Source organism: Tachypleus tridentatus, chromosome 3 (assembly GCF_004210375.1).
Source record: "Tachypleus tridentatus isolate NWPU-2018 chromosome 3, ASM421037v1, whole genome shotgun sequence".
Lineage (NCBI taxonomy): Eukaryota > Metazoa > Arthropoda > Merostomata > Xiphosura > Limulidae > Tachypleus > Tachypleus tridentatus.
The window spans coordinates 111,913,968-111,931,742 of record NC_134827.1 but is presented as its reverse complement, the minus strand read 5'-3'; the positions used below and the strand labels follow the sequence as shown (position 1 = coordinate 111,931,742).

General features: G+C 30.8%; 2 protein-coding genes across 2 annotated transcripts; both read left to right on the top strand.

The window, feature by feature from the left end:
• Positions 1-319: 319 nt before the first annotated feature.
• LOC143246171 (neurobeachin-like) lies at positions 320-6,039 on the top strand. The gene is made up of 3 exons (XM_076492382.1): positions 320-477; positions 723-806; positions 5,808-6,039. The coding sequence occupies exons 1-3, from the start codon at positions 339-341 to the stop codon at positions 5,972-5,974; spliced, it is 390 nt and encodes a 129-aa protein (XP_076348497.1). The 5' UTR covers positions 320-338; the 3' UTR covers positions 5,975-6,039.
• Positions 6,040-8,913: 2,874 nt separating this feature from the next.
• Positions 8,914-15,562, top strand: LOC143245979 (neurobeachin-like). Its single transcript, XM_076492230.1, has 6 exons — positions 8,914-8,933; positions 9,194-9,366; positions 10,815-10,913; positions 11,293-11,489; positions 14,469-14,620; positions 15,002-15,562. Exons 1-6 carry the CDS (start codon positions 8,914-8,916, stop codon positions 15,090-15,092), a joined length of 732 nt encoding a protein of 243 aa, XP_076348345.1. The 3' UTR covers positions 15,093-15,562.
• The last annotated feature ends 2,213 nt before the right edge of the window (positions 15,563-17,775 follow it).

Below are 17,775 nucleotides of genomic sequence, written 5' to 3'. Positions count from 1 at the left end.
ATATTTAGTAACTTTTGTTTAAGGAAGTTTGGTTAATTTTTGTTTAAGAAAATTTGGTTAATTTTTTGTTTAAGAAAATTTGGTTAATTTTTTGTTTAAGAAAATTTGGTTAATTTTTTGTTTAAGAAAATTTAGTAAGTCTTTGTTTAAGAATGTTTGGTAACTGTTTTGTTTAAGATATATTTAGTAACTCTTTGTTTAAGAATGTTTGGTAACTGTTTTATTTAAGAAATATTTAGTAACTCTGTTTTATTATAAAAGTGTTCAGTGTGTCTATGTTTTGTTTACTTGTTTTTAGCGACCATTGGTACTTTTCTCCTGTCACAGAAGAAGTTTGCATGGTGTTGAAATTTCTCTCAAATTCCCCTGTATGTCATATTTCCACCAATACTTACCCACAACTACCTCAGCCTTCAGTCATCACTGTTGCATGTAACCAGAACTTTGCTGTGAATCGCTGGAACACTAATTTCCAAGGTATACATTTGTGTGCATTTAATAAGCCTTAGATCTGAGCATTCCCAGGTTTGTCAAGATGGACTTAGGATATACAAGTAACCCCATTTTCTCACACTTATAACTTTATTTGCTGTACTTCAAATGTCATCAACAAACAATTGAAAGATTTTTATAACTTTTCCCAGATTATTAATTTCAATAGTTCAAGGTAAAAATGTCTCATGACAGATATTTTATTATGTAACTTATTTTTGTTTTTATAGGGTCTTTGCACTCTACACATTATGCAGAAACACCCCAGGCTACACAACAGAATCCTTATCCATTGTTAATGGATCCTTTGTTAGGTGAGAATCATGTTTTGTACCAGTTAGTAACATTACATTCATTGTTACTGGATTCTTTGTTTGATGAGAATCATGTTTTGTACCAGTTAGTAACATTACATTCATTGTTACTGGATTCTTTGTTTGATGAGAATCATGTTTTGTACCAGTTAGTAACATTACATTCATTGTTACTGGATTCTTTGTTTGATGAGAATCATGTTTAGTACCAGCTAGTAACATTACATTCACTGTTAATGGATTCTTTGTTAGGTGAAAATCATGTTTAGCACCGGTTAGTAACATTACATTCACTGTTAATGGATTCTTTGTTAGATGAAAATCATGTTTAGCACCAGTTAGTAACATTACATTCATTGTCACTGGATTATTTGCTAGATGAGAATCATGTTTTGTACCAGTTAGTAACATTACATTCACTGTTACTGGATTCTTTGTTAGATGAGAATCATGTTTTGTACCAGTTAGTAACATTACATTCATTGTTACTGGATTTTTTGTTAGATGAGAATCATGTTTTGTACCAGTTAGTAACATTACATTCATTGTTACTGGATTTTTTGTTAGATGAGAATCATGTTTTGTACCAGTTAGTAACATTACATTCATTGTTACTGGATTTTTTGTTAGATGAGAATCATGTTTTGTACCAGTTAGTAACATTACATTCATTGTTACTGGATTCTTTGTTTGATGAGAATCATGTTTAGTACCAGCTAGTAACATTACATTCACTGTTAATGGATTCTTTGTTAGATGAAAATCATGTTTAGCACCAGTTAGTAACATTACATTCATTGTCACTGGATTATTTGCTAGATGAGAATCATGTTTTGTACCAGTTAGTAACATTACATTCACTGTTACTGGATTCTTTGTTAGATGAGAATCATATTTTGTACCAGTTAGTAACATTACATTCATTGTTACTGGATTTTTTGTTAGATGAGAATCATGTTTTGTACCAGTTAGTAACATTATATTCATTGTTACTGGATTCTTTGTTAGATGAGAATCATGTTTAATACCAGTTAGTAACATTACATTCACTGTTACTGGATTCTTTGTTAGATGAGAATCGTGTTTAGTACCAGTTAGTAACATTACATTCACTGTTAATGGATTCTTTGTTAGATGAAAATCATGTTTAGCACCAGTTAGTAACATTACATTCACTGTTAATGGATTCTTTGTTAGATGAAAATCATGTTTAGTACCAGTTAGTGACATTACATTCACTGTTAATGGATTCTTTGTTTAATGAGAATCATGTTTTGTACCAGTTAGTAACATTACATTCATTGTCACTGGATTCTTTGTTAGATGAGAATCATGTTTTGTACCATTTAGTAACATTACATTCACTGTTACTGGAATTTTTGTTAGATGAAAATCATGTTTAGCACCAGTTAGTAACATTACATTCATTGTCACTGGATTCTTTGTTAGATTAGAATCATGTTTTGTACCAGTTAGTAACATTACATTCATTGTTACTGGATTCTTTGTTAGATGAGAATCATGTTTTGTACCAGTTAGTAACATTACATTCATTGTTACTGGATTCTTTGTTTGATGAGAATCATGTTTTGTACCAGTTAGTAACATTACATTCATTGTTACTGGATTTTTTGTTTGATGAGAATCATGTTTTGTACCAGTTAGTAACATTACATTCATTGTTACTGGATTCTTTGTTTGATGAGAATCATGTTTTGTACCAGTTAGTAACATTACATTCATTGTTACTGGATTCTTTGTTTGATGAGAATCATGTTTTGTACCAGTTAGTAACATTACATTCATTGTTACTGGATTTTTTGTTGGATGAGAATCATGTTTTGTACCAGTTAGTAACATTACATTCATTGTTACTGGATTTTTTGTTAGATGAGAATCATGTTTTGTACCAGTTAGTAACATTACATTCATTGTTACTGGATTCTTTGTTTGATGAGAATCATGTTTTGTACCAGTTAGTAACATTACATTCATTGTTACTGGATTTTTTGTTGGATGAGAATCATGTTTTGTACCAGTTAGTAACATTACATTCATTGTTACTGGATTTTTTTGTTAGATGAGAATCATGTTTTGTACCAGTTAGTAACATTACATTCACTGTTACTGGATTCTTTGTTAGATGAGAATCATGTTTAGTACCAGTTAGTAACATTACATTCACTGTTAATGGATTCTTTGTTAGATGAAAATCATGTTTAGCACCAGTTAGTAACATTACATTCACTGTTAATGGATTCTTTGTTAGATGAAAATCATGTTTAGTACCAGTTAGTGACATTACATTCACTGTTAATGGATTTTTTGTTTAATGAGAATCATGTTTTGTACCAGTTAGTAACATTACATTCATTGTCACTGGATTCTTTGTTAGATGAGAATCATGTTTTGTACCATTTAGTAACATTACATTCACTGTTACTGGAATTTTTTGTTAGATGAAAATCATGTTTAGTACCAGTTAGTAACATTACATTCACTGTTAATGGATTCTTTTTAGATGAAAATCATGTTTAGTACCAGTTAGTAACATTACATTCATTGTCACTGGATTCTTTGTTAGATTAGAATCATGTTTTGTACCAGTTAGTAACATTACATTCATTGTCACTGGATTCTTTGTTAGATTAGAATCATGTTTTGTACCAGTTAGTAACATTACATTCATTGTTACTGGATTCTTTGTTAGATGAGAATCATGTTTTGTACCAGTTAGTAACATTACATTCATTGTTACTGGATTCTTTGTTTGATGAGAATCATGTTTTGTACCAGTTAGTAACATTACATTCATTGTTACTGGATTCTTTGTTTGATGAGAATCATGTTTTGTACCAGTTAGTAACATTACATTCATTGTTACTGGATTTTTTGTTGGATGAGAATCATGTTTTGTACCAGTTAGTAACATTACATTCATTGTTACTGGATTTTTTGTTAGATGAGAATCATGTTTTGTACCAGTTAGTAACATTACATTCACTGTTACTGGATTCTTTGTTAGATGAGAATCATGTTTAGTACCAGTTAGTAACATTACATTCACTGTTAATGGATTCTTTGTTAGATGAAAATCATGTTTAGCACCAGTTAGTAACATTACATTCACTGTTAATGGATTCTTTGTTAGATGAAAATCATGTTTAGTACCAGTTAGTGACATTACATTCACTGTTAATGGATTCTTTGTTTAATGAGAATCATGTTTTGTACCAGTTAGTAACATTACATTCATTGTCACTGGATTCTTTGTTAGATGAGAATCATGTTTTGTACCATTTAGTAACATTACATTCACTGTTACTGGAATTTTTGTTAGATGAAAATCATGTTTAGCACCAGTTAGTAACATTACATTCACTGTTAATGGATTCTTTTTAGATGAAAATGATGTTTAGCACCAGTTAGTAACATTACATTCATTGTCACTGGATTCTTTGTTAGATTAGAATCATGTTTTGTACCAGTTAGTAACATTACATTCATTGTTACTGGATTCTTTGTTAGATGAGAATCATGTTTTGTACCAGTTAGTAACATTACATTCATTGTTACTGGATTCTTTGTTTGATGAGAATCATGTTTTGTACCAGTTAGTAACATTACATTCATTGTTACTGGATTCTTTGTTTGATGAGAATCATGTTTTGTACCAGTTAGTAACATTACATTCATTTTTACTGGATTCTTTGTTTGATGAGAATCATGTTTTGTACCAGTTAGTAACATTACATTCATTGTCACTGGATTCTTTGTTTGATGAGAATCATGTTTTGTACCAGTTAGTAACATTACATTCACTGTTAATGGATTCTTTGTTAGATGAAAATCATGTTTAACACCAGTTAGTAACATTACATTCACTGTCACTGGATTCTTTGTTAGATGAGAATCACGTTTTGTACCATTTAGTAACATTACATTCACTGTTACTGGAATTTTTGTTAGATGAAAATCATGTTTAGCACCAGTTAGTAACATTACATTCACTGTTAATGGATTCTTTTTTAGATGAAAATCATGTTTAGCACCAGTTAGTAACATTACATTCATTGTCACTGGATTCTTTGTTAGATTAGAATCATGTTTTGTACCAGTTAGTAATATTACATTCATTGTTACTGGATTCTTTGTTAGATGAGAATCATGTTTTGTACCAGTTAGTAACATTACATTCACTGTTACTGGATTCTTTGTTAGATGAGAATCATGTTTTGTACCAGTTAGTAACATTACATTCATTGTTACTGGATTCTTTGTTTGATGAGAATCATGTTTTGTACCAGTTAGTAACATTACATTCATTGTTACTGGATTCTTTGTTTGATGAGAATCATGTTTTGTACCAGTTAGTAACATTACATTCATTGTTACTGGATTCTTTGTTTGATGAGAATCATGTTTTGTGCCAGTTAGTAACATTACATTCATTGTTACTGGATTCTTTGTTTGATGAGAATCATGTTTTGTACCAGTTAGTAACATTACATTCATTGTTACTGGATTCTTTGTTTGATGAGAATCATGTTTTGTACCAGTTAGTAACATTACATTCATTGTTACTGGATTCTTTGTTTGATGAGAATCATGTTTAGTACCAGTTAGTAACATTACATTCATTGTTACTGGATTCTTTGTTAGATGAGAATCATGTTTAGTACCAGTTAGTAACATTACATTCACTGTTAATGGATTCTTTGTTTAATTAGAATCATGTTTTGTACCAGTTAGTAACATTACATTTACTGTTAATGGATTCTTTGTTAGATGAGAACCATGTTTAGTACCAGTCAGTGAACATAATGTTACTATTGATGAATCCTTTGTTAGATGAGAATCATGTTTAGTACCAGTCAGTGAATATAATGTTACTGTTGATAGATTCTTTGTTAGATAAGAATCATGTTTAGTACCAGTATTGTATGGTAGGGTATACATTTCATTGAGTTACAGTAATGGAGGATTGGTGTTTACTTTTAGTCACCAACACGGCTGGATGCAGGAGACATCTTGGGGACAACTTCAGCGAGCATGTTCAGATGAGATATAACAGTTTTGTGACCACGGTAGACAGTCAGTTCTTATTAGCTTGTGGCTTCTGGGATAACAGTTTTAGAGTTTTCTCTACAGAGACAGGTATAATTTAAAGTTGATTGCTTTTTGTGAATTAATAGAAACTGCTAATAATAAAATAACATCATGATGAACATATTTTATACATTTAGTTAAACGTCTCTTAAGATGGGTTTTCTATCAAATATTATAATCAGCCAGGATGTAGAAGAAAAACACAAAAACTAATAACTAAATATGGCTGTTTAATGTCGTTATTGTGATAGTATATGTGATAAGCTGTTTTTGGCAGTATAGTGTTGTTAATGTGGTAATATTTGTAGAACTGATAAACTAGATATGGCTGTGTAGTGTTGTATAGTGTGATAGTATAAGTGATACGTTGTCTGTAAGAATATAGTGTTGTTAGTGTGTTGATAGGAAGTAGAACAGATAAACTAGATATGGCTGTGTAGTGTTAGTGTGATAGTATATACATTTGGAACAATTAAACGTATGTAAAAGAAATTCTTTACACTATAGATGGTCATAAAAGCTGAATAATTCTCTTCTTCGTGTGAAAATTCCATATAGATCTATTCAGTTGTTTTTAATTTCATTTGATGAACTAGAACTGTTTTTCTCTATTACTTTTGCCAAACTATCAAGCATAGTTCACTGATGTTTCTTTTATTTACCACTTTTGTATTCTATACTTTTAAAATCCTGTTCTTTTTTTCATTTTCGGGCCGAGTTCCAATAAACATCTTTTTATCAGTGTCCACACTGGCAGTTTCAATTACTTTAAAACACTCTTGAAATATGCTATTCTTATCTCTTTTTTGGCACTGTTAGTCTCATTGTAACATATATCAACCATTAGGTCTTCCTTCTCTGCTTCTTTAACATGACTTTCCTTTGTTTTTAGTATGCTCTTGTCTGTCTGTCAACTTTTCCTACGTATCTCACATTATTTATATGTTTATTGCTTCATCATTGCTGTATCCAAGAGATCAATAAATGCTATATAATCTTAACATCAATGAATTATGAACACAGCATATGATTCTTATCAATTTACATAATTAAACTTGTCATAACATTTACTCCAACTATCTTGTTATAAATAAAACTAAACAATTATATCACTCACTATATCTATACTAAACAGTCTTTTATATTATGATGTTGGTCAGCATTATTAAAGTGTAATGGTGTTAGTGTTATTATCACTAGATTCTGTATGTAGGGATGGCCATGATACTTAGTAGACATAGTACAAGTATACGCTAAAAGTTAACAGTGACAGGGAGGTTAGTTTAGAAAGTGTTTGTCAATTACTTTCATTTCTTTCTCTATCCAATAAGACAAGAACCTATCACCAAGGTAACTAGCCAACAAGTTACCAACTATGAAATTGTTCATTTTTTCTTCTTTATAACTTGAGACACCTGTGTAACTGTTTTATCACTAACATCATTTTAAACCACTCTGTGTGTTCTGGGCAGTGAATGTGACCACTGTTTAGTTTTAAGTAATCATAAAAACAACATAATTTTAATGTAAATCATATTACCATTACCCTTCAATATTCACTGTTTTTTACAGAAATGTGGTGTTACCTTGTAAGTCTTAAGTACAGGATAAAGCAGAAATTACCATCCAATAGCAGGTGACCATTAGATGACTGTAAAATGTGGAATACTAAGTGCTTTATACACTATACAGTTGGTGTTTTTATGGGTTCAACCTGTATATTACATGTGAAGTAAAGGAATAAATAAAAATATATCATATATTAAATTGTATTGCACACATTCATGGAATATACTAACTTTTAGTCAGGGAAAAGAAAAACATTACAAAACAAGTTAATAGTAAACATTTTGTAAATGTAAGATGTTGTGATGACTGGCAAAAAGAATACAAACAAGAATGTACGGATAATAAAACTATACGTCATCTCTACAAGACTTTTAATATAAAGATTTAATGTTGCATTCTAAAGAGTATACTTTAATATCATAATACTACAGTTGACAGGCATGTATATATTCCTGACTGTTGATGTGCAGTTTGTCATAATATCATGGTCATGTCACAGTAGACATCATTGTATCATAATTAACAGTGTAGGACTTATCTACTAAGAAAACCCACCACAGTCAAATCATGTCTTATATATGCAAAAACGGCTCGTTTGAGTTGAGAAAATATTTCACATAGAAGAGCGAACTTTAGAAGTTGTGGCAGTTATCACATTGTATTTTATAAATAATGTTGGTGTGGTATTTGTCAGTGTAGTTTTTACATAGTATAGACCTCAGTTTTGTGCCTGGTTTTTGAATAAATTTGGTATTAACTGGAATGTCATATTTTTTTACTAGTTTTTGCCAAATGTTGTTTATTTGTCTGCTGATGTCAGGAATATATGGTATACAGCAGTATATGGTTTTGTGATTTTTTTGATTCGTGAGATATATTTACTTTTGTTGGTTGATTTTGCTTTCTGTCTAGGTGTGTGCATATAATGTTTTCTACAGTTTGTGGAGGAAACTTATTGATGTTGATGAAGTATTGTTTTATTTTGTCTAATTCATTGTTAATTTTATCTGGTGAGCATAGTTTTATGGCTGCGTTTATTTGGTTTCTTAGAGTGTTGAGTTTTTGTTTTGTTTCATGTGCCGATTCCCAAGGAGCGTATAGTCCAGTATGGGTGATTTTTCGGTAGATTTCTCTTTGAAATTGTGTATCGGTTTTTGTAATTTTGAAGTTAAGAAATGTTATTTGATTGCTTTCTTCCTGTTCACATGTGAAGTTAATGTTGGGATGTATAGAGTTAATGTGATTGAAAAAATTAAGTATGTGTTCTGTAGATTTGAATCCTGCAACCGTGTCATCTACATATCTGTACCAGTATAGTGGTGGATGTAATGCTGTGTTAATTGCTTGTGCTTCAATTTGTGTCATAAAAATATTGGCTAGAACTAGTGATACTGGGTTGCCCATGCTTAGGCCATTTGTTTGTATATAGATGTGGCTGTTGAACGTGAAGTTTGTCTTTATCGTGGTGAATTCTATGAGGGTTGCTAATTGGTTGCTGGGAATGTATATAGTTGGGTTATGGTCTTGGATATAGAGTTCAAAGGCTATCTTGCAAGCTTCAGTGGTTGAAACTTCTGTAAAGAGTGATATAACATCGAAACTGGCCATTAAGGCTTTATGATTAAGTTGATTTAGATTTAAATTTTTCTTGATTAGTGAAATAAAATGTTTGGATGATTTTCAAGAGTTAAAGATATTTCTTATGACAGGAAAATTGTTCAACTTGTGTATGGTCACTTTGGTGTTGTGACCTGCTTGGCACGCTCAGAGTGCAACCTTGCCTCAGATTGTTACATTGTGTCTGGGTCACAAGACTGTTCAGTGTTATTGTGGCTGTGGAATGCTCGAGCCCAGATGATTGCTGGAGATATATCCAGTCCAGGTAAATAACCATTTTTCATCAGCCTAGTAGAAATATGAGAAGCTATTAATGAAATATTTTATACCATATTCCAAAATGACTACATACTAGTAGTTGAGAACTGGAAGTGCTATTCTTGAAGTAACATCTTAACCAAAAGTTCAACATTATTTTTACAGAGCATAGAGTTAGAGTGACTCATAACAACATACAGCTGTGAGGGTGAATAAATTACTTAAAATCTTGTCGTCATCTAATGAGCATTTAAAAATTTCTATAATAATGTAATTCTGTTATGTAGTCATCTAATGAGCATTTAGAAAATTATATAACATTCTAGTGGCAGGCTTTAGTTGAGATCTGAACTGTTATGTAGTCATCTAATGAGCATTTAGAAAATTATATAACATTCTAGTGGCAGGCTTTAGTTGAGATCTGAACTGTTATGTATTATGATTTATCTTGGATGAACTTCCAATTTATTGTTACATGTTACAACTTGAAATAGCCTGAAATTGAGTTAAATTTTAATTTAGACTTTAAAGTTAATTAAATATCTATGAATCTAATTTATGCTAATTATCAGCAAGAATGATATGCACAGTTTTATTTCTTAAAAGAAATACATTTTAATATACAAACAGTTATATCATTTATAACATTTGCTTATTACAAATAATGATTTTTATGCAAAAGTTTTACAAACTTATGAGCGATATTGAGTCTTCTATCTGTTCAGGAACTTCTTTCATATTCTGTTGAAGGCTTACAATGAGTGAATTAATTTCAAATTGATATCAATAAAATTCACTTGGAGAGCTAGCTAGCTCTATGTTGATCACATGCAAGTTTTCACAGCTGAAGTTATACAATGCCTTCATAAAGTGCCAACATTCAATGTTAATCTGCTCAAGTTAGCCTGTTTTAATGTTCGAAATTTTATAAATGTGCCTGGTCAATATCTTTAGCTCAGGAATTAATAAGTGTTAATCACAGTTATAGCTGCCAAGGTGTATAGCGTACCAACTGTAGCAAACCAGTAATATATATTGTCTCTTAGTGTGTTGCGTTGGTTACCTTTTCAGGCATGAGGAGAGTTTCTAGAAATTTCATCCTGCACAACAACACTGACAAAGCACTATGCATATATTGGTGACACTTGAGAATCTTCACAAGTTGGGAATCTCACCATACATATTTGATGGTATAGGTTATTTACACTTTTAGTTAGATATATATTCAACTGAAACAAACGTTACATTAAATAAATAGATATAGTAGTAAATCCATCACAAAAGTGAGTCCTAATATTGTAGAGAATGATGGATGAGATAGTTCTGTATCTTTAATTATACTTAGTCCTAGAATTATGTAGACTGATGGATGAGGTACTTCTGTATCTTTTAATATACTTAGATTTAGAATTATATAGAATAAAATAGGTGAATTAGTTCTGTATCTTCATTTAGATGTACCAACTCCAAGAGCTACTCTTACCGGGCATGAAAATCCAGTAATGTGTGTCGTAGTATCAGCAGAACTGGGGCTAGTTGTTAGCTGTTCTAAAGGTCTGTATGGCTTGGTTACATCAATATTTATTACTTTCACTGTATCAGGTATTGTTATGTCAGTTGCTGTTTTAGAGATAATACAAGTATTTTACTGTCGTACAGATATGTACAATCTCCATACATAAATAAATACATTTGCCTCAGTTTAATATAGATAGTTGTAATGATTTTTGTCAAACAGAAGGTTTGGATATTTTTCTATTAGTTGTATTATAAAATTATTTCCATAGGTAGTGTTACTTTTTCACACAGATTTTGTGGCATTTTTCAAATATCAAACCTATGTTCTTGTTTTATACATTAACTTACTTTTGACTGCCTAACTTTATTTGTTATCATATAATTATCAGTAAATGTTACTTTTTCATTTCACCAGGTGGCCCTGTTCTTGTCCACACTACAAGCGGAGACCTGCTGCGGTGCTTAGATGGTCCTGACCACTTCCGTTCTCCAGAGCTTTGTGCTCTCTCTCGAGAAGGTCTGATTGTCGTCTGTTATGACCACGGAAGTGCGTGTTGCTTCACCATAAATGGAAAACGGCTGCGTTTTGAAACACATAATGACACTATTCAAGTAGGTTGTGATAAAATAATACTTGTGATCTGAAACATAATGATACTATTTAAGTAGGTTGTGATAAAATAATACTTGTGACCTGAAACATAATGGTACTATTCAAGTAGGTTGTGATAAAATAATACTTGTGACCTGAAACATAATGATACTATTCAAGTAGGTTGTGATAAAATAATACTTGTGACCTGAAACATAATGATACTATTCAAGTAGGTTGTGATAAAATAATACTTGTGACCTGAAACATAATGATACTATTCAAGTAGGTTGTGATAAAATAATACTTGTGACCTGAAACATAATGATACTATTCAAGTAGTTTGTAATAAAATAATACTAGTGATCTGAGACATAATGACACTATTCAAGTAGTTTGTGATAAAATAATACTTGTGACCTGAAACATAATGATACTATTCAAGTAGGTTGTGATAAAATAATACTTGTGATCTGAAACATAATGATACTATTCAAGTAGTTTGTGATAAAATAATACTTGTGACCTGAAACATAATGATACTATTCAAGTAGTTTGTGATAAAATAATACTTGTGATCTGAAACATAATGATACTATTCAAGTAGGTTGTGATAAAATAATACTTGTGACACGAAACATAATGATACTATTCAAGTAGGTTGTGATAAAATAATACTTGTGATCTGAAACATAATGATACTATTCAAGTAGGTTGTGATAAAATAATACTTGTGACCTGAAACATAATGATACTATTCAAGTAGGTTGTGATAAAATAATACTTGTGACCTGAAACATAATGATACTATTCAAGTAGGTTGTGATAAAATAATACTTGTGACCTGAAACATAATGATACTATTCAAGTAGTTTGTGATAAAATAATACTTGTGACCTGAAACATAATGACACTATTCAAGTAGGTTGTGATAAAATAATACTTGTGATCTGAAACATAATGATACTATTCAAGTAGGTTGTGATAAAATAATACTTGTGACCTGAAACATAATGATACTATTCAAGTAGTTTGTGATAAAATAATACTTGTGATCTGAAACATAATAATACTATTCAAGTAGTTTGTGATAAAATAATACTTGTGACCTGAAACATAATAATACTATTCAAGTAGTTTGTGATAAAATAATACTTGTGACCTGAAACATAATAATACTATTCAAGTAGGTTGTGATAAAATAATACTTGTGATCTGAAACATAATGATACTATTCAAGTAGTTTGTGATAAAATAATACTTGTGATCTGAAACATAATGATACTATTCAAGTAGTTTGTGATAAAATAATACTTGTGATCTGAAACATAATGATACTATTTAAGTAGGATGTGATAAAATAATACTTGTGATCTGGAACATAATGATATTATTCAAGTAGTTTGTGATAAAATAATACTTGTGATCTGAAACATGATGGTACTGTTCAGGTAGGTTGTGATAAAATAATACTTCTGATGTGAAACGTAATGGTACTATTCAAGCAGGTTGTGATGAAATAATAATTGTGATCTGAAACATAATGACACTATTCAAGTAGGTTGTGATAAAATAATACTTGTGATCTGAAACATAATAATACTATTCAAGTAGTTTGTGATAAAATAATACTTGTGATCTGAAACATAATAATACTATTCAAGTAGTTTGTGATAAAATAATACTTGACCTGAAACATAATAATACTATTCAAGTAGTTTGTGATAAAATAATACTTGTGACCTGAAACATAATAATACTATTCAAGTAGGTTGTGATAAAATAATACTTGTGATCTGAAACATAATGATACTATTCAAGTAGTTTGTGATAAAATAATACTTGTGATCTGAAACATAATGATACTATTCAAGTAGTTTGTGATAAAATAATACTTGTGATCTGAAACATAATGATACTATTCAAGTAGTTTGTGATAAAATAATACTTGTGACCTGAAACATAATAATACTATTCAAGTAGGTTGTGATAAAATAATACTTGTGATCTGAAACATAATGATACTATTCAAGTAGTTTGTGATAAAATAATACTTGTGATCTGAAACATAATAATACTATTCAAGTAGTTTGTGATAAAATAATACTTGTGATCTGAAACATAATGATACTATTCAAGTAGTTTGTGATAAAATAATACTTGTGACCTGAAACATAATAATACTATTCAAGTAGTTTGTGATAAAATAATACTTGTGACCTGAAACATAATAATACTATTCAAGTAGGTTGTGATAAAATAATACTTGTGATCTGAAACATAATAATACTATTCAAGTAGGTTGTGATAAAATAATACTTGTGATCTGAAACATAATGATACTATTTAAGTAGGATGTGATAAAATAATACTTGTGATCTGGAACATAATGATATTATTCAAGTAGTTTGTGATAAAATAATACTTCTGATGTGAAACGTAATGGTACTATTCAAGCAGGTTGTGATGAAATAATAATTGTGACCTGAAACATAATGGTACTATTCAAGTAGGTTGTTATAAAGTAATTCTTATGACCTGAAACGTAATGAACATAGTTTAAATTACGAATATGTAAGTGTTATAAAACACTATTAGAAAGTAACCAATCAACACAAACTTGTATTGAGTGATAACTTTTAAATCGTAACTATCACCAACAGTCTATAATGTAGAGGAACAGAAATAAATAAATCATAACAGGTTTATAAGATACGATGTATTTATTTAATTAATATATGGTTGGGGACCCCTATTCATTGAACAAGTTTCAAAGATGTGAGATTTATAAAAAGATAACTGTTTTAATTTTCATTAGAGCTGTACATCAGTTTTGCTCCGTGTAAACTGTGTCTAATAAACAAAATTGTTTGGTAAATTAGCTTGCAACTCTGCTATATTTTACACAAGATGATGAAATTCTGTCACAAAATCAGTCAACTGATAAGCATATTACAAATGGGATTGTCATAACTATAACCATATCTTCTGTACTACAGTGTTTGATTCTCAGTCGTGATGGAGAATACTTGATAACAGGAGGAGACAAAGGAATAGTGGAAGTATGGAGGACATTCAATCTTGCTCTTCTATATGCTTTTCCAACGTGTAACAGTGGAGTTCGATCACTGGCTCTTACTCATGATCAGAAGTGTGTATTGTGAATTAGATATTTGTTGTAGCCATATGGTCCTTGATCTTTAAAATATTTAATACTTCAGAGTTTATGTTTTTAGAATTTAGTGTTAAAATTTGTGTAAGAAATCAGATGCACTTGTTAAGGAGGTAGAAATTTATTTTCATTGTTAAATGTAATATAGTTCATTTTCAATTCCCCTGTTCTTTCCTCCAGGAGTCAGTTTATAATTCACTTAATAGATTCTGAAGGTAGAATATAAGCTTGATTATTAAGGAACCTACACTTAACTTTTCAAAAACATTGGGTTACTTTAACAAATTAAAATACAAAGTACCATAAATAATTAACAAAGAAGTCATTTAAGTTAATTAAAACATAACTTTACTCTTTCAGGTTCCTTTTGAGTGGCTTGGCCAATGGTTCGGTTTCTGTATTTTACATAGATTTTACCAGATGGCACCACGAGTTCCAACAACGATATTAATATATGGTTGAAGAAGATTTGTTTCTTCTGCTTTAATGTAGAAAGTCTGTTGCTTTTTTCTTTTCAACTTACAGAACCTTAATTTACGAGATTGGACATCATCATAAAAGTCTCTTTAAATATATACAATACAGAAGATAATCTATAGACTAGCAATTGTTAAGTTGTAAGACTATGATTTGTGATTTTATCTTCCTTTATTCTAGTATTATTTGCTTGAAGTTGTAGTTTAATATTCTATTCATTAATGAGTAGATGGTTACACAGCTGTTTCATTGGTGAACCACATTGTGATAAGTTATCCATCGTATTATCAGATGTTTGCTGTTGGAGTTATTGTTGGTATTACTAAACAACTATGTTTTCCTATAAATACATATTTAGGAGGTGCTCATTTGGTGCATGTTATGGGTGTTCATTAAATACATCACAAGCTATGCACCCCTCTTAAATACTGTTAGGATGTGCTTATGGGGCATAACAGGGGTGTCACTAAATATATCAGAAGTTAAACATCTGTTAAACACATTATCTGGAGGTCTGGTTGGGTGCACAGTAGGGGTGTCAATAAATACATCAAAAGTTAAACATTTCTCTCAAATACTTGTCAGGAGGTGCTGATTGGGTGCATAGCAGTGGTGCCACTAAATATATCATAGGTTCACTATGCCTGTTAATTTGTGGTTCTTACAGAAATGTTATTTCTCTAAAACAAATCAAAGGTTTCTTATTTCACTGTTAATGAACGTGTTTGAAAATTAGTTTTATATGAAGGAAGGATGGATTTTATTTTCATTTCAGTCAAAACCGTTCACTGAAGCAACATTCTGAACACAACTAATTTTGTTTATCTTTTGAAATTATAGTTTTATGACCCAGAGAGTGAAAGTTAATTTGTTTTTGTTGCCCATGTACATGACCGATTACTAATAAAACAATATTGGCGTTAAGTTACTCTGCTTCTAGTAGCCTAAAAGAAATAACATTGGAATTTCAGTAGATTCCAGTATTTGAAACCTTATTGGATCTTGTGTTCAGTGCTTAAAAAAAGCTGTTGTGATCGGATATGCTATCCCATCATGGAAATAAAGGCCACAAAACTTAACTCTGATTCGCTAGTAGAGGTGCTGCTCTGTGGGTGATTAGAGTTAATAAAAACATTTGACTTTCTTGGGTAGCTGGTCTAACCCACGCACAAAGTATTCTGGAAGTATTGAAGTTGAGAAAGACTGTGCTTACTGCTAGTAATGTTGTCATCCTTAACTCCTGTACTGATCCGTACTTGAGAATAAATTCTTCCACCACATAAGTAAAGCTAAAATAATTGTTTGTGAATTTTGAATTCTATAATTACTGTAGATTTAGTTCAGCCACGTTTCAACTCTCTGTGCCATTTTTGTCTTCCATCTAAAGAACAAATTGCCACCTATTTTACCTTATGATTGAAAAATGTTTCTAGTTTTGTTGAAAGACATTTTGTTGAAGCTGTGTGTGGTTCAGTATTAGATATTTAACAACTGGTTCTTGATAAGTTCATGTGGATAACTTCATTACTCTTCTTTCTTGGGTAAAATAAACATTAAATTTCATGAGTCTTTCAACTGTTATAATTTTCTATGTACATACGTTGTGAGCTACCATTCATGATTGTGTATTACATTTTACAGAACATGGTATTACACTTCCTGTTCAGTGTGTTTTTTATAGGATATTGTGTTGCATTTCCTGTTCAGTATGGTTTATACAGGATATTGTGTTACATTTCCTGTTCAGTATGTTTTTTACAGGGTATTATGTTACATTTTCTGTTCAATATGTTGTGCAATATGGATATTCATTGGTGGTACAAACACTGAATAACAAAGCCTGTAATTTGTTCTCACCTGTCTCTAGTATAAATATCTGTTGTTTCTCTCACTTGTCTCTAATAAGAATATGTTGCTTCTCTCACTTGTCTCGAATATAAATATATGTTGCTTCTCTCTCTTGTCTCTAGTATAAACATCTGTTGCTTCTCTCACTTGTCTCTAATATAAATATATGTTGCTTCTCTCACCTGTCTCTAGTATAAATATCTGTTGCTTCTCTCTCTTGTCTCTAATATGAATATGTTGCTTCTCTCACTTGTCTCTAGTATAAACATGTTGCTTCTCTCACTTGTCTCTAGTATAAACATTTGTTGCTTTTGCACCTGTCTTATGACCTGTCTCTGGTATAAACATCTGTTGCTTCTCTCACTTGTCTCTAATATAAATATATGTTTGCTTCTCTCACCTGTCTCTGGTATAAATATCTGTTGCTTCTCTCTCTTGTCTCTAATATGAATATGTTTGGCTTTCTCACTTGTCTCTAGTATAAACATGTTTGCTTCTCTCACTTGTCTCTAGTATAAACATTTGTTGCTTTTCGCACCTGTCTCTAGTATAAACATCTGTTGCTTCTTTCTCTTGTCTCTAGTATAAACGTCTGTCGCTTCTCTCACTTGTCTCTAGTATAAACATCTGTTGCTTCTCTCCCTTGTCTCTAGTATAAACATCTGTTGCTTCTCTCCCTTGTCTCTAGTATAAACATCTGTTGCTTCTCTCTCCTTGTCTCTAGTATAAACATCTGTTGCTTCTCTCTCTCTGTGTGTAAACTCTAGTATAAACATCTGTTGCTTCTCTCACTTGTCTCTAGTGTAAAG